Genomic DNA, 19,253 nt, shown 5'->3' on the forward strand with positions numbered 1-19,253 from the left:
CAACAAACACATATATGTAAAACATAATGGATCTGGTCTCAGTTTAAGGATTTTCACTGACACCTTTCCTCTCCTTGTGTTGAGAGAAATTGGAAGTGAGGTTCACTTCCTTCTGCCTGAGGCTTATTCATTTAACTTCTGGGCTGAAAGGGCCTTTACAGTTGTGAAAATATAACTTTTGGGGGTTTTGTAATTAAAGAAGCTAGTTCTGCCCAGATGAGAAAAGTAACATAATGCAAGAGTAACTAAGTAATGCAATTAGTTACTTTTTAATGGAGTAATGCAATATTTGAATGCATTTGTTTTAATAGTAACTTTCTCCAATATTGTTGAGACCCCCGAAAAGGTGGGTCTTTGTCCACGTGTTTGATGTGCACCAAGGTTCAGAAGGCAACAGAAGGGGTGCAGCCTTCCAATGCTAATGTTCTCGCTAATGTTTCTTCAGCCGCATCATATTCATCCTATAATAGTCACTTCCCTACAGGTACTGTTTACTAACAACGTGATGGCGCCAACTACTGACCTGACATATGTACGTTTTGAGACATGGATGCTGGTTTGAGCTAGTTTAAGCTGGTCCTTAGCTGGTCCAACCATCTTAAGATCAGCACAGAACCAGCATAGACCAGCATTGCAGCTTCAAAACATACTGAACCAGCATATGTTTTATTCAACAGGGAGGGCTATGCTGAAATCCTAAGGTGTACTTTAGCTTCGATGCAAATGCATAATCTTTCCATTTAAGTAATGGTATATTCCATTCAGAAATATGGAATGAGATGTTCATTTGAATTAAAGTATATCAGGGACCTTAACTTTCTTTTCCATCGAGCAAGCATGTTTCTTCTGCCTAAGATAGAATGTTTTATATGTTTTTTTGTGAACTGGGCAGACTTCAAGGTAGACAAGGTAAAAAGTCAGGATGAGAAACTGGTTTGAAACCTCATGTTGTTTCTGGAAGGAGACCAAAACAAATCCCTGTGAATAATCTCCTCACCTTTCCGTGATGGCAGCGGCTTCCAGAACATCACCTCTTCGTGTTTATCATCCCTGCATTTCCATCTCTTTCTCTATCTCTCTTCCACTACACATATATGGCAGTCATTAGCAGCGGGGCCGGGCGCAGTTAAACCCAAGCGGGCACATTTACGACTTCCTCTGGAAGGAAACAAGTGGCTAACGGCATGTTCGCCCTACCTGTGTTAAACAAACATTACTGAAAGAGAGAGAGAGAGAGAGACAGCATTTATATGAGCAGCTAGGGAAACTCGATCCACAGGCATCTGAACAGCTGCCCGTTTCCACTGCTTTTCCTTTTCATCCCAATACACGCAAACACACAAACAATCCCATTAGCGCTCATGGCCCGCTTCGCTCCTGCTTCTGCAGACACACACGTGCGCAGCATACGCAGCGTTCCCGTGCGAGGTAATGATGGTGACCCCGCGGGCCTGCTGAACCTGTCGCCCACCTGGAGCTCTGCAGATTGAGCGCATGTGCTCCTTACCTACAACAGTTATACGTTTCATACCCAAGGAGAACTGTAAAAGTCCTGCGTAGTTCTGTAAAAGTAATAGTTGTAGATATGGTTTCATTATTCTGTCATTGTAAATGTCAGCGGTAGTCATAAATTTAAAAAAGCTGTGATTTATCGATTTTTCGGTGCTCTTTGGACTGGAACGAGGAGACTACGGTTACAACTGTTTATTTTACTAACGCTTCTTTAGCTTCTCTGTGCCTGCACAAAATTCAGTGTTAAAGGGACAGTTCACCCAAAAATAAAACAAAGTTACCTAAATCTTGTTGGTAAACACCAACTTTCTGGGTGAACTATCCCTTTAAGACGCAATGCTGGATTAAAGCCACACTGAATTATGCCTGCTCTGACCCACTTCAGCACCTAGCATACATTTTACATTTTTTGCTGTGTAAAGTAGAAGCTTTAAACAAACTGTAAACAGACACCTAAATTCCACTTCAGAAGTGCTTCTGTGCAACCTTTGCGATGTAAAGACCTGTCCACAACAAGCATGACAACTATAAAGATACCGATAAAGATAGTTCTAATAATCACTCTCAATATTAAAACGTAACCGAAACCCATAGAATAAATCTGCTGCTGTCACAGACTCGACAATTTAAAACGGCAGACGAGTGTGTGTTACCGTTCTTGGTGTGAACGGGGCTTTAATATCCCACGCATTGTATCAAAAAACAAACAATGCTACAGTTTTTCTCCCAACTATAGCCAAAAGTACAATGCAATAGTGACACTGAAGCGCTTTTGAAGTGGCATTTAGGTGAATTTACGCGGAGCGTTTATTGCTGCTCATAGGTGGCATGAATTGCATGTACACAGACATAGTAACTGTATATACTGTCATACTAGTGGCTGAGGTGATTAGGCATAATTTAGCCTGGCTCTGATTAGACAAGTTCACATGGTAAATAACTGTTTGATAACCACCTAATTTTTGGAAAACGTATAAACAGTGTATCTATAATTTTTATTTATATCAATTACTGTATTAACATAAAGGAACTTTCCGTACTGATTGTTCTGTTTTAGCAGGTAACTTCCAATCAAACTGTCCAGTACCTTCTTCTTTTCTACTTTTTATTAATTATATTACTATATTATATCACAAAATACATTTAGAATATAAAACAATAAAACAAAAGTCGTGTCAAACAGCATAACTGTTAGTGTAAAACAGATTTTATACAACAGTTCAACATACAATAAGATAATACTCAAAAACGTACATTTTAGATATGACACTGTCAGTTGCGTTAACTTTTTTCTTTGCAAAACCAAAGTCCAAGAAGAATCAAATAATCCACCTCAGAGTAAACAATATTGCTGCTTCTTTCCTGAATGAATCAGTGTGTTGGCATGAATGATTCAGTGATTCATTATTATTATTATTATTATTATTATTATTATCTATTGTCACCGCTACCGGTGTGTTGATGTATAGAACCTGCAAAAAGAGCTAGTCAAAATCCCCCGGACTAATGCACCAATGAACAGCAGGCCTGGAACGGGCTCAACCAATCAAATCTGACCACTGGAACTGAAACAGGATGTGAACGTAGTATATACACGTTCATAGTTTGCAATGACTTTCATTCTTTTTTTTTACTGAAGAGAATATCTGTAACAGAAAACATTTTCTTTTTGTTTTATGTTACAAATTTAATTTTCCTGTAATGTGCTGCATTTAATTACTATAGAAATCAAGCTTTCCTTCCTCCATTGAACCACATCAATACAGCCAAACCAAAACCCACAGATTCATGTGTGTGTGTGTGTGTGTGTGTGTGTGTGTGTGTGTTCGCGCACAGCCATTATGAGATGAATGTGACCTCTAATTGGAAACACACCGTCAAACGTAGACAAATGAAAACACGCATTATTTATCCCTCGTGTCTTTCTAATTCCTTTTGTCTCTTTCTCATGCACAGACTTACATTCCCCTCGTTTGTTTTTTAATTCAATTACTGTCGCTAAATTGTTTGTGTTTTATAAAGTATGAGGTACATTTCCTGTCTGTGTTTTTTGTCTGCCGTAATAAGCCATTCTAAAGGGCTCAGTTTGGCAGGCGCTTAGTCTCTAACATGTGCTGGCCACAGGAAAGAAGCACTGGAGATGTTGAGCATCTCACCGAGCACTTCCTCCACACACACACGCACACCCTGTTTAGTTGTGGGATTACGAGCGGACCTCTCACATTTAAACTGAGCGCAGCTGCTCTTGATACACACACACACACACACACACACACACACACAGAATAACCACAGAGATGATGTCACTCTTCATCACTTGCAACCTACACCAAACAGCTCACCAACATCCTCCTGATCACCCGACAACACCCCGTATTTCACATCCATTCTGTGTCCTCATATTGTTCGGCTACTTTTTAAAGATGCTCTTTCGAAACATTTTCGTTCACTTTTCACCCATAATATATTACAAGAATGGTGTAAACAGAAATTTAAATATGCTGAAAGATTACTAGCTCTCAGGCCATCCAAGATGGAGATGACTTCAGAACAGATTTGGACAAATTTAGCCATCTCACACAACCGCTTGGTCACTAACGGACGCTCTGCAGTGAATGGGTGCCGTCGGGAATGAGAGTTCAAACGGCTTATAAAAACATCACAATAATCCACACGTAATCAACACCACCATCTTTAGAAGTGAAAAACTGTTTGTCTGTAAGAAGCAGCTTCATAGTTACCACTTTTTTAAAATTTCAAGCTCGCTAAAATACAAGACCTCTAGTATTGCTTTATAAAGTTGTTTGAATCAGAAGAGAAATATGCACAGATCAAACGCTGTACACAAGTCCAAAACATTTCTAAACAAACAGACAACAGGACAACAAAAGATGTTCGTATTTTTACTGCATGAAGCATTATTATGGATTATGGACTTTTTATGGATTTTGGCCAGAAATGACAGTTAACAATGAGTATTTTTTTCGTTTCAGCTTTTCGCTTCGCAAGCTTTTAATTGATGGACTTTTGATGGAATTGGAGGATTACTTGTGCATTATTTTAATGCTTTTATCAGCTGTTTGCGCTCTCATTCTGACGGCACCCATTCGCTGCACAGGATTCATTGATGAGCAGGTGATGTGTTACATTTCTCCAAATCTGTTCTGATGAAGAAAAAAAATGCGAGCTTATCATTCTTATCATTTTGGTAAGACATTATAAAAAAGGAATGCTTTTGTTTAGCAAGGATGCTTCAAACTGGTCAAAAGGTCTAGTAAAAATATGTATAATGTTACAAAATATTTCTATTTCAAATAAACTTTCTTTTAATCAAAATTTTTCACAAAAACATTACAACTCTCTTAAAAATAGATACTAAAGAGTCATTTTTCAATAGCAAGTCTAGCATACTAGAATGATTTCTGAAGAATTTTGTGATAACTACAAATTAAATAAAATACATTTTAAATACATTTTAAAATATATTTACGCTAAAAGCAGTTATTTCATTTGACTGTATTTTGATCAAATAAAGGCAGCCTTTGTGAGCATTAGAGGTTTCCAAAAAACATTAAGAATGAACAAGAGAGCGGTTTATTTGTAGCAAAGAACCGTGGGCCACGGAGTACGAGGGTCAAAAAAGCTCCTTGTCAAAGTGTGACAGGTTTCAGGAGGTTGACACCTCTGAGGCAGGATGAGAGGAGAGGCCGGGTGACACAACAGATTAGTACTAACGCCTGTCACCCGCTTCACACCCGCCGCCCCAACCGCTGTTCATCCTCTTCTCGGCAGGACGCCTGAAAACTCCTTCTTTCTCAGCTTCACTGTACTTCAGACCTCGACACGATCCATGTTACATCACCTGCTCTTGTTGGTCCCTCTTGCAGAGCTGTATGTTAGACTCTGGCGCTAAACTCATTGTTGATCCCAAATCTCATTTAACCAATTGGGTTTCAAATTGTAATCAGTGAGGGTCTTCAGACTGGGGATGCACTGATTTTGTCTCATTAGCTTGTAAATAATTATAATAGATATAAGGTAACACTTATTGACTGATAGACAGGTATATCATCAACGGAGTGCGAGACCAATCGACCAATCACCGCAGATTAGAGTCACTCAAAGGAGGGGTTTGGAAAAATGAATCGTTGAGCGAATCTTTGAGTACAAAGAGTAAAAATAAATGCATATTATAAGACAAAAAAAAAACCTTGTCCTTGCATGGAGGTCAACCTGTTGTTGTGGATGCCCAAAACCAATATATCATCATTTTATTAACCATAGTAGGGGCGCTTCGATATTATAAAGAACATTCATGCCGTAGCCAATGAAATCGCTTTAGTCCTTCAGATCAAGCTCTGGACGAATAAACAGCAACGTAATTACACGCTATAGACCGGCAGGTGCTTCTGAGAACAAAACATCGCCTGAAGACCAGCAATACATTAATATGCACACGTACAGAATAACGTAAGCTGCAAAGAAACGCAATATAAACCACAAAGCGCATTAGCAAAGGCCCCATCACACACATCACAGTCTGTTTGCGTTGTACTGCTGCACTGTTGTTTATTTAGTTTAATTAGATCCAGAAACTCTTAGGGAATTAATGAAAGAATCCCGTTCAGCTCCAAGCTGCCTGCGGTTTAAGCATTTCCTAAATAAACTGATGTAATATTTGCCGTTTTCATTTTTCAGACTAATTTGACACACATTTCAGGTCCTCATAAACGATGGTTTGCAGTTATTGCTTAGCCTCAAAGTAATGGGTTTTATTTGGCTCATTAGCATGCGCTAACGTCCAGTGATGCACTACGGGGTTCTGTGTGCAAAAAGATTCTGTTTACACACACACACACACACACACACACGCAGGAGTACATGCAAATACACACACGTTCTGCTTTAAAAATGTCACTCAGGCTTTTTTTTTTACCCCCCTGAAATAAATGATCTTTTCTTGTGTTTTGCCGTTGATAGCATAACAAAGGTTCTCTTTGTGGAAGTCTTTTCTTTATTGTAAAAAGTTAATTCTTCTAAATGAAGTGCAGATCTCTGGGTTTGGTTTGGCATCGGTTCAAGGAGCCAGGCATCTGAGCACAAACAGTGCTACTAATACATCCTTTATCTCTGGCTCTCTGCTCCTCTCAGCTGTGAAGAGTCCAAGAGTTATGTATGAGAGTGTGTGTGTGTGTGAGTGTGTGAGTGTGTGTGAGTGTGTGTGTGTGTGTGTGTGTGTGTGTGTGTGTGTGAGTGAGTTTATTCTTTGAAATGCCTGTGATCAGTTAATGGGTCACTGGCTGGGTTTTAGCCATCTTCTGGACTCTCTACAGCGTTGAGAGAGTCTTCAGCCTACGAGTACTGTTTGGAAACTAAAGCATCCCATGTCGAGCCAAATATATATATATACATCTATGTAAAAGGTACATTTTGTGCTCTTGCAGCATTCTTTACTCAAATCAGAATTACATTATAAATCAAATATTAAATCAAATTACAATTGAAAAATATTCAAATGAATTATTATGAAACCAAATGTATGGAAGCTCATTTTCTACCACATTGAAAAAGCACGCTTTGGCTGATAATCCATATGGCTAAGATAAAAAGTATAAATGAGATAATGATCATGAAAAAAAGTTAATATTATGGTTTAAAAAATGTAAATTATGGGGGAATGATGAGAGTAAATAATCTGTATTGTGATGCTAATTAAAGTTTTGACAAAAAGTAAAATACATTAAAATTATTAAAAGTTACATTGTTACGAGGCAAACATTTTGTCATAAATACGGCTTTTTATGTCAGGAAATTTGATTGATTGTTGCATGATTCTGGTATCTTAATTTCAACGTTTTCTATAATTTTGACATTTTTTATTTTATTTATTTTTTGTCTTTATTATGTATCTCATGATTTTGACTTTTTAGCTCATAGTTCTAAACCAAAAGCATGTTTGTTTCTCTTTGTGTTAATGGCCTTCCAAGTAATTCATAAAAAAATTATATTGTGATTTTATGGATATTATGGTTCACCCAGGCATGATGAACTTTAACGCTATTTAAATAACAGCCATTGCAAAACGTGTTAATATATAAAAATGCATACTCAGTTACAAAGTAATGTTCCGTTTGTTTGATTCCTATTTCCGTATTCTAGCATTCCGTTCTATTTTATTATTTTAACATCGTAATGACATGAGGGTGATAGAGCAAGGAATTTCACAACTGCCACCAAAGCACCGATATCCCTCTCGGTTGCTCTCCACATTCTTCCTCTCCTTTTTTTATATCGTGTCAATTGAACTAAAGAAAACAGCTGAGGAATCTTTTGTTGTGCTTTTTCTGATATTTCCCAGCACAGCGAGATCTGCGGCCTGCTTCTCTGTAACAATGTTACACAACGTTGTTGCTCCGGAGCCGTGTGAGGGCCGAGAAAAAAAAACTGCTCTCGGACCAACAACAAACAGGCAGGTCGTGCTTTTTTTATACTCGCGAAGAAAAGCGACGAAACGAAACCAAAAGAAATGCATTCAATAAAAAAAGCAGCGATTATCATTCTCAAGGGGTAGAAAAGTAACGCTTCGGTTACACAAGACGGCGTGTCAAGGCAAGAGTACTAATCAAACTCGACAAGAGGAAACTAATTCCGTCGAAAACGTCCCTTTTATTTGGTGCCAAGCGGGCCGATGGGAAAGACTTTCTCCTAATAAGAGCTAATCTTCCTCTCACTCGCTCTGTTCTTTGTTATAGCTTCCGAGACTTGTCCATTGCACCAAGCGGCAAACGCAGGCTAAGTCTAGACCTACAGTTCGCGCGCTTAGAAAAGAGTGCTGCAAATTAGAGCGTGTGTGTTTGTGTGAGGAAACAAGGACAGAAGGAGGTGGGGGGTAAGTGTGTGCGCGTGTTTGGACTTTGAGCAGATAAAGTTCCCCGCACAGCTGCTTTGGCCAGCAGATGCACAGAAACATCTGTATTAACCTCTGGCAGCCCGCTGAGAGCAGGAATGCTAGGAAGGCCCTTCCACAGACCCAGAGACGGAGGAACGACAGAAAGACACGGAAAAGAGGCACAAAGGAGAAAGGGATTAGAAAGAAAGACACTTAGCAGTTAGCAACAACAGCTATTGCTTCCCTGGCCATCTCACGCGGAGCTTCAATCGTTTCTCTGAAGGTTTGTGAGAGTAGACGGGACGTGTCCGACTGGCCTGATGTAACAGTGATGCGCTTTACAGTTGCGTCTTGGGTTAACAACATTTGTAATCCTTTTAAGTGGAAAACTGGGAGATCTCATATAAATGGTCCCACGTGATTCTGTGCTGAAAGTGTCCTACATTTCAGTGTCGGTGGTTTGTCTCGACACACAGGCAAATATTGAACTAAATATGGATCTGTTAGTCTTGAATCTTTGCTTTTCGTCACACAACTGATTCAAACATGCAACCCTTCCCTTGAGACAAGTGAGTACACTTTAACATACTTTCTCTTTTTTTTTAAGTACTTATTATGGAAATAATGTCATTTAATGTTAATGACAAAATTCCGTCATTAATTGCTCACCCTTGTCATCCCATTGCAAAGATAAACACTCGTGTTCAGAAGACAAATTAAGATATTTTTGATCAAATCTGAGAGCATCATTAAAAAGTCCATGTGTACTGCTATTAAGCTGCAAAAATAGTTTTTGTGTGCGAAGAAAGCAAACAAAGACATAAAGACATTCGCATGTCTTTTTTTCCCTATCTTTTTAAAGTTTGGATGATAAACCGAGGAAGACACCTGTAAATAAGACTTCTGTCTTCATTTACTCACCCTCATGATATCCCAAAACCTGCTGTAGGACACAAAATGAAACCTTTAGCGAATTATCTGCTGAGCTCTAAAAAAGAAAAAAATACGCACAATAAAAGCATCACAGAAGAAATACAAGCAAATCATTCCGTGGAAAGGAGAAGCTCAGACATTCTCCTTTTGTGCTCCACGTAAGATAATGAGTTGAAATCAGCATGAAGATGAAACAGCTTTAATCGGTTCATTTGAGTGAGATTCAGACTCGTGACATCTCTCTATGCCACATCGGCTCAGGATCACTTCGGGACTAAGGCCTACAATCCCTCCTGAATGGGCCGTCATTTATTTTCTATGACAGAGATTGTTAATAGTCCAGAACAAATGATGCACGTTCATTCCTCCAAAACGCGAACACACCATATAAAAACAGCAAAACAATGGTGTGATGTGTTCTCTTGTGAATGTGCGCTGAGTCAGACGCCTTTTAATGACAACACGTTGCTAATCCTAACAAATTTACCTATTACATCATGCTTCCACAACTAAGCTCCTTATTACCTAGCTGCTATAAAACATTACTGACTGCCAGCCATGAGCTTGAATGTCCGAAGAGATCTGTGTGTGTGGAGACGGAAAGCAATGTTCATGTGGATTACACAGAGTTTGTGCACTAACGAGAGGCTCACTGATATATATCTGATATATATATATATATATATATATATATATATATATATATATATACATATACAAACACAGACACGGGGATATCACTCAGCGCCTGTGGAAACCCCTCATCTCTGCCTGCTCCGACCTGATGCTCCGTGAGTGTAAATGTGTCATATTCTGATTGGTTGATTTTTGTCATTGATTTTGCGTTCCCCTTTGTTTAGTATAAAAGATGCTCTCACCTGGTTTTTGGAGCTGATTATCGCTTAGCCATTTCTGTGTTCTTAGTTCTGTGTTTCCTATTGTTTTGACCCTGGACTGTTCCTAGTTTCTTGATTGTTTGCTGCCTGCCCTGACCCTCGCTTGCTGATGGGATTATGCTCTTTTGCCTTGCACGGATACTACTTTTTTGCTACCACTTCTGTAAATAAAGCTCCAACTTGGTTATCTCAGTCCCAACATTACAAATACATCTCTTAGGTGTGTGTTATTTTAGGGTGTAATGTAAAATAGTTAATAAGATAAAGAAAATACCTAAATAAAAGAATAAAACAAACCCACCTGGTTAAGTAGTTATAATATTTTATTTTTATATAGTAATAATAATAATGATAAAGGTCAAACCATAAGAAAAAACTAAAACATGAAATTAGTTTATAGAGATTGCCTTTATTTCATGAAGACCAGATGTTTAAGTTTCTTAAAAAAAATTAAAATATTATTTTTTTATGTTTAGTTAGTTTTGTCCACTCCTCAACAATTTATGAATTAGTCATGTATTATATATGTTTAAAAATGTTCAAAACATAAAAAAATAATATTTATTATTATTAATAATAATCATAATAATAACAATCATAATAATCATAATAATAATAATGTTAACAAAAACTTTAATAATAAGGGGAAATACTTGATGATTTTTTACTTCTGATTTTTGTTCACACCATATGACATTCAAAGTGTTTTTTTCTTTTAATTGCATTGCATACTTTTTGTTTTTGTTTACAGATACTTAATATTTAGTAATAGTATTATAATATAAGGCACTTTTGCTATTGAGGCAGTTATTTTGATGTGACTTTGAATCAGCTATTAAACAAAGAGCAATATAAAGCGCTATTTCAATAAATGACTATTTCTTAATCACCATTGTCTGTTTCCTCTCAACATCTGCTAAGTATTAATGCTAACACACACAAGGTCATTCACCTTTATTCAGATGTGTGTCTCATGATGCCAGGAGCGCAGTTTAATTTTTATGAATCCTCTAGAGACCGTGATGTAAACGTGACCTATTACAAGAACAGGAATCAATTAGAGGCGTAATAACTAAGAAGCCCCGCAAACGTGTGGTATTTAGTCTCTCATCTATCTATCTATCAGAGATTCCACTCACATGCTAGCCAGAGGATCGCATGAGAGCGAGCTGTGACTAATGCTCTCAATAGCGCATTAGCGAGGCTGAGAGACGGAAAACAGACCCATAAAAGAATTGATGGGGTAATGACGTCTCTCTCTCATGGCAGGTAGCAGACAGGCCGTTTCCTCTCAGAGCGGCGTGTGGAAAGTGTTGGGGTGAGCCTGAGCTCACGGCAGGGGTCGGGACAGGTCAGACGTCTCGCTCTTAGACTGCTGAGGTCTGAGCGCTCACAGAGAGACGTCTCACTCGTAATAGACCGGATCCTGTCTGCTGTGGACTGAACTGCTCAAATGCACCTGGATTCAGAATCAGTAGAAGCTGTTATATATATGTATATATATATATATGCTGGTATTTTAGTGACCCTGCGCAAAAATAAAGTGTTGTCTGTCACTATCCACATAGATGAAGAGCAGAATATGGGCTGTCACAAGATAGGAAGAAACAAAGAATATCAAATGACTCCACAGCAAGTCCCTCCTCCACCCAGTCTTGTATTTCAATCAAAGGCACCTCGTGCGTTTAGCTCTACCACACATTTTTGCCACATCTTTTTCCTCCAGTTCCTCATACTCGTGGCTTTTTGCTGCTCAGTTCCCACATAAGGTAAATATAGTGAATGAATCTTGTAGCGTCCAGAATTATAGGTCTCTCTTTGAATATGTTTGTATGTGTCCTGACATGCTAAGATGGGGACATCTCACCTAAAAATGTAACTCTGGAAGAAAGGAACCACAAAGTGGTCTGACTCAATTAAAGACCTTGATATCTGCCCTACTCGTCTGAAAAAGTAGTGTGCTTAATGGTACTGAATGTGCACCGGTTCAATTCAAATCTTCAAAGTATAGGTCAGTTCTGAAAACCATCTGAAAATTTTGTTTTAAAAAGTTATGTTTATATATATATTTATGTTAGGAAATGTACAAAGCCTTAAGGAACATGATCATTATTTAATATCTGGTCCCACTTTACATTGGCCTCCTATATCCTCCTATAAGTTCTATGTGATTACATTTCAATTAATAATTTGTTACAATGCACTTATTGTGTACATACATGTTTTCATTCATGTATAATTACACTGCTGACCCTTCCCTTACATCATAACTCACCCTTGAACCTACCCATACCACCAACCCTGTCCCTATCCTTAGCCCTATCCACTTCAATAGCAGCAGGAGTGTTTTACATTACAATATGAACACAGTAAGTACACTGTACTTATTTTTCATGTAAGTACATCACAGTTAAAGCCGCCTAATATAAAATGTGACATATTAAAGTGCAAAGTCATCATTGCGTAATTACAAATATAAAGCCATTATTGGCTTCAATTGACTTTGCTTTGGTTAAAAACATTTCTTCTTTTGTGCTCAACAGAAGACTGAAACCTTCGAGATGAGCACTTTTAAATTCCTCTATTAAATTAGCATTTAATAGAAATGTAATCTACATTTTAATTTAATTGCAGTTGACATGCAATTAAAGGGACGGTTGACCTCAAAATGACAAAATTAACTACTCACCTTCATGTCGTTCCAGTAAGATTTTTGTTCATCTTCAGAACACAAATTAAGATGTTTTTGATTAAATCTAATTATGTTTTACCGATGTATTAACTAAGTTTCTGGAGCTGGATCGTTTCAGTTGTGTTTCTGTCTAAGGATCAGATAGCTCTCCGATAAATATCTTCATTTGTATTCTGAAGATGAATGAAGGTCTTACGGGTTTGGAACGACATGAAGGTGAGTAATTAATGACTGAATTTTTTTTATTTTGAGGTGAACTAACCCTTTAAGTGTCTGAAAACTGGTTGATAATATGGAAAAGGGCAGCCTGAACATTCAGCTAGTATTCCTCCTTCATGTGGTTTTATTTAAGTCTGTATTTCACACACTGAAAAGCATGCTCTAGATCCCTGGAGCGCTCACACACCCTCCACGGCGCTGACTCGTGTTGCGTGCGGCGTGTTGCATTTACATTTTACATACATGCCGTAAGCCATTTACACAGCTGGGCTTTTTACTAAGGTGACTCAGAGACTAAATGTCCTGGGGTCCCACCCACTTAGTCTACACACGGGGAGAACATCTCTGTTATCATTAAAACTAACAAAATAAGACACTTTAAAGGGCAGAATGACATCTATGCAAACTATATCCTACACATAACATAGCTCAGAAACAGATGGCTCTATAAAACTCTGAACTCAAGTACAAAGCCATTGCCTCCAGATCTACTACAAACAGTATTAGTGAGTCACACCTGTGCTGGAATTGAAGCGCACTTCATCTTGACAGACGCAAAGATTCGTTCTCATGGAGCAGCGAGACACCTACACGTCTGTCGTAAATTATGCCCCAGCTTTATGAAGCATTTGTAGGAATGAAGAGGGTCCGGTCATGCCAAACAAAGCTTCTTTAGAGCCGGCCGTTCAGCAGACCTCTCCGCCGTGCTTTAGAGGAGTATCTGTGAAATCAGATCCACGAGTGTTGTCATAATATTTTAGAAGCAGCAAATGCCACCCAGCTTCATTCAGGAGGAAGGAGTACAGGTTATCCAGATGGAGGGCACAAGGAGTACGCTTTCTTTTCACTATTTATGAGAAATGCTTAGGTCGCTTCGTCTGAAAATGTTGTACGTGTCTAAAAAGCTGAAAAAGCTTCAGATAGCATATGTAGGTAGGACCTAGTGTTAAAAGGAGCGCTTAAAAGAAGTAAATATGTTTTAAATTGTCTGTTCATTTAGGTTTTAACTGCATGAATCAATTTCTTGAGAGAAAAATAAGAATCGTAGACCTTCACCATCCTGTTGGATTGAAAGCCCTCTTTGAGGAAAGTTCAAAAGCGTCTGTCAAAAACATCGGTCGCAACTGACCCTTCTCATGTTCTGTTGCTATGTTGCTCTCATGCCACACATCATGTCCTCACGCAGTTAAAAATGCGACATGCTGCAAATAAATTGTTATCAATTGTATTAGGGGTCAGTTTGACCCACATAGTGTATGTCTAAAATGAGCTTTTGTCATGAATGCTTGTAGGGACTATTTGAACTGAGGATAGTATCTTACATGATTTGTTCTTGGTGTACCCATATTTACTATTTGTACTTTATTCTCAAACCCTGGAATACACTATGTGATTTTTCCCCACGATTTTACAGTCTGAACAAGTTGACGCTAGTTGAGGAAAGTCAGAGCTACTCGGCAGACGCGCACAGATTCCACAGAAAATCACGTAGTGATGGTCACAGACTCTTGATTTTTTTTGTTTCAGACTTTGATTCTGTCCAGTGAGAGGTTATCAGACATGTTTGTAGTCATGTAGTGTATGATGCCTAGTTTTCCTTTGTCACTATTTACAGCCGGTAAGTGTCTAATGTTTTAAAAACCTGTTCAGATTTTAAAAGTTGTGTAGTGTACCTCAGCCTTAAAATGGGTTTCTCACACTTCAATGCTTGAAATGCACAGCTAAAAACATCCTTTGACAGATTTTTTTACTTTGAAAATCAGCTATATAAAGATATATATTTTTATCTCCGACTCAAAAGGTCTCAGTGTCTAGTAAATTTCTTAAGTCTTACATTTCATAAGTTTGCATGTATTTCACATTTTAAAATATAACAAGCAGCGCTAAAAGGTTTCTTCTTTTTCCCTGACTTTTCAGCTTTTTTTTTATTGTTTGTATGAAAACCAATGGTGTTCAAAAGTTTTAATAATTTCCAAAACGCATTTTTCTCAAAACTTAATACCTAGTTTAAATAAATAGCTAGTTTAACCATTATTTTGACCAATTTGAACATCGAGTGTTGGTTAAATTGACACAAATACAACAAACTCTAAAATATTTGAATTTGTTCTAGTTCATTAGACAAGATGGCAATTGTACAATTATACAGACTTGCTTGGTACTAAAAAAGCAAAGACACTTCCTTCTCTTGGAAAATGGGATATATACATAACTGTTCTCAAATTGAGAGATTGGGCTCTCATTGTTTTAAAGCCATGAAACAGATCATCAAACACTATATGAGACAATCCACATCTTTTTTTTTCTTCTTCAGGAAAATGGTTCAGGAAGAAGGTTTTTCTGAGCGAAACATTGGTATATCTGAATTCAACTTTGAAATCTGCAACAGAAGAGCTTTTCTTCACTGAAAGGATCTCTACAAGCTAAAAAAAATAGCTCAAATAATACATTTCTTCTTAAAACCAATGGAAACATAATTGGGCATTTCATAATTTGAGGGGATTTGGGGAAATCATATTCCAGTAAACATTAAAAACTCTTTAGATGTTATTGGATCGCATGTGGTTCCTGTGTGAACTCTTTTTGTTTTCCTTGTGTTCATTTTGCTTATGTAAAACATCTTTGTTATGATTAACTGTCAGGTTTATGGATCGCAGATTCAGTGAAGAAAGCAAAACCCTCGTATCGTATGGCATCCATGCAGTGTTCTCCGGGCCTAATGCAATATAGCAACTACGTAACCACCGCGGTGAAAATTAAGTAAATATATACACATATCTGCACATTCTTCCTGTAAAATGCCAAAGGGGAAAGTCTCTGTTGACACTGTGTTTAATATAAAAGGTGTGCTGCGGCACTTCAGTTCGGTCGAATGGAGCAGCTACAGCAGGTTGTTTCGTTTAAAACAGGCGGGAAGAGCGAAAGCGGGGCAGAACGAGAGAGAGGCCCTTGATTCTGCGAGCCTCTGTGGTCAAATCCATCTGTGTCAGTGCTTGTCCAAAATAGGCACAATACAGCAGTCCTCTGGATAATTACACATTTCAGAATAAGAAACGCTGTCACCTCCCTCCCTGCAGTCATACGCTTACTTACACAAACAGCCTTTCTCAGATTAATCATTTCTGCTCACGAAAAAAAAAATGTTTGTAATTCTTGATCGTTATTTAAATAAATACAGACCCTCACATCCTTCCGAACCTCTAAACCGGCCCAAAAATCCTCTTTTGTGTCCACAGAAGAAAGAAAGTCGTACAGGTTTGAGACGTCATAAAGGTTTTATAGCTTCGAAAGAATTCAGATCGTCACTTAACCATCCAACCCAATAAGCAGCGGTACAAATCACACCCTTAACAACATAATTGCTCTTATCGGACAATAAATCACACTTTGCATGGCAGTGTTGTGCTTGCGTGCAGATGATGACGCTTTAATGAGGAAACTAACAGGCCTGCTGATAAGACAAGCCAGGTACTTATGAAACATTAAGGCAGGCAAAGTTAGGCGGTGTCACCGATTACACTTTAGGTGGAGGTAAAGGTGGATGACTAAAAGCTGCTTGAACGGTGATCTGGGAGCGTTCCTACAAAATACCTAAGTTATTACAGCTATTGTTTTTATAATGCAAAAGTGAACCGTGCATAGCCACCACGGTGCCGAAGAAAAGGCATTAATCAAACTGACATGTATATATTACGCGTCACCGTTTTACAGTAGCAACGATAAATGTTATTGGCGGAAACTGTGGTTTCCATAGTTAAGGGTCATTCCGTTGTCGCTCTTGAATGCAAGAATATACGCGAGCGGCCCCGTGGGCTTTTCTCGCTGCAGTTAGACAAACGAGTCATGAGACGTACTTTGCACTTAACAAAACACTTGTGCCTCTGTCAGCTGATATCATTACTGCAGAGGAAAAAAAAAACTGAAGATAAAGAGACCGTTGAGCTCCCAGACAGCCAACTCTGAACACCTGAACATTAGCGGAGGACACAGCTGGCGCTGAGACAGCAGACGCTTGGGAATGCGACGGCGCTTTATTATCACTGCCCAAAACACACAATGCAAATACAGGTTTGCGTTCGCCAGCATTAGGGGCTTGGAAATCACGCCAAGGTTAAGACTTTGCGCAGATAAGTGGCCTAATAAAATCAAACAAACAATGAAGGAGAGAACTATGCGTGCTATTTGGCCCAGAAACAAATAAAACATCTAAGGCTCTCTGGGGAAAAATCCCCATTCTAAGGCCAGTTATTATTCGCCCGGCCCTGTTATTATCTGATTTCTGTGGCAGGTCTTTCCTGTCGATGCCAAAACATGTAAGAGGCAGAGGATCAATCCGATTTTTGACTTTTATTTGAACTGACTATCAGATAGAATAGAAATGCAATCCCCGTAATGATGGTTCACTTCCAAGCGCTGCAGCCGCTCTTTGTCTTCCAAAATAAACCACATCGGTTGCGCTTTTGGACTTTGTGACATTCTCGAGAACATCTAAACAAACACTAAAAAGCACGCATGTTATGCAGCTTGAAGTTGTAAAACTATCAATCAAATTTGACCCAAAATATGCTGTTTTCCTACATTTTAATGTCCTCAGTGACAGGGTAAAATGGGAATAAAACCCCAAGGATGTGATTTTCCATCATAACCGTAACATGGTCTGACTGATTTTATCAAACGTTCAGTGCATATAAAAAATTGCGGGCACAAAATGTTTGCTTTTTAGTTTTATTAAGCAGATTTATGAAGTGGGCCTTAACAAAAGGTGGATAAAACGCTGGGATCTGTGAACAGGTGTATCGCCTCAAAGCTGTTTCAATATATGTGACCGAGTCATTTTTTTACATAAAATGATCCTTTGTAAACGTTCTGTTAAAATGTATCCTTGGTATTTTTAATATTGCCTGAGTAAAACCAAAAATTTAAACCACAGTGAAATTAACTGTTGTAATCAAACTTTGGTGGCTGTTATCTCATAATTAGATTTTAACCTGGATTTCACAGGCAGGATCACATCTTGTGGAAAATAACACAGCTGGATGGCCAAGCTGACCAATCAGAAGCACAGACCAGAAGTATCCGTTTTATAAACAACGATTTTTGACTGATGAGTTGACCAATGGGAATCAAGCATTTCAGAGCGCCTTGCAATACATTTCATTAAATTGACATTGAGTCAAAATTATCTTAGGCGCATCTTTGACCTATTAACCCCATTAATATTGAATAACTATTTAATAGTACACATTATGACCGAACAAGAGCCTGTGTGTAAACATCTCCACTGAGTGCTTTTTAAATTTAAAATTAGTTTTGGCATCATAGCTGCTCTCAGTTTCGCTTGGCAGGATAAAATATGGCATTTGGCATCCCAGAACTGTCAGTGCATCTTACCTAGATTCACAAAACTCATGACCATGTCCGCGTCGTTCAGAAAGTTGTTGTCCTGTAGGGTCGCGATCGGCGGTCCCTGAGTGGTGAAGACGGGCTTGTACGGGTACGAGAAACCCTCCTCGTCTCCCTCGGTGGACATGGCATTGTACAGATCCAGCATGAACATCGGCGCGGCGTTGTGCTTGCCGTGGAGGTGCGGCCGCGGCCGGTGCGGCAACCCTAGGATTGACAGGATCTCCCGCTGCATCTCCCGGCGCTCCTGGCTCTTCAAGCGCCGGTGGATGAAACTGGAGTGGACCTCGTTGTCCAGAGTGAAGTTTGTAAAGACCGTGTCCGCCAGCACGCAATATCCCCAAACGAGCGACAGGACGAGAGCGCTTAAATCCAGCAACGAAACCATGATGAACTTTTTCGCGCAGAGCAGTTCACGCTTACGTCAAACGAGCCAATCCGAACGGTGATGACTGAAACGTTAACGCTGGTTTGATTAGTTATTTTGCTCCCACATTTCGCCCGCTCGGGAGAGCTCTCGGGTTCATTGACGCGCTTGTAACCTGTTGCGTTTGTTTTAAACCAATCCCGGAGACGCGCAACCTGTAGACGCGCAGAGCTCCGAGTGCGGATGGCGAACTGGAGGAGGAGCGAAGAGGAGACGCGTAAACCCCGCTAACAAAGCGGAGAGTGGGAGGTATGAGAGCGCGGGGTTATCTCCGCAGACGCT

At 39.0% G+C, this 19,253-nt stretch overlaps 1 protein-coding gene across 1 annotated transcript in view; it reads right to left on the reverse strand.

The window, feature by feature from the left end:
- bmp7b (bone morphogenetic protein 7b) overlaps positions 1-19,253 on the reverse strand; it is a 37,825-nt gene extending 18,572 nt beyond the window's left edge. The window contains exon 1 of the mRNA XM_043224438.1: positions 18,533-19,253. Coding sequence (XP_043080373.1) covers positions 18,533-18,932 — 400 coding nt within the window. The 5' untranslated portion in view covers positions 18,933-19,253. The remainder of the gene's footprint in view (positions 1-18,532) is intronic.

Source organism: Puntigrus tetrazona, chromosome 23 (assembly GCF_018831695.1).
Source record: "Puntigrus tetrazona isolate hp1 chromosome 23, ASM1883169v1, whole genome shotgun sequence".
Lineage (NCBI taxonomy): Eukaryota > Metazoa > Chordata > Actinopteri > Cypriniformes > Cyprinidae > Puntigrus > Puntigrus tetrazona.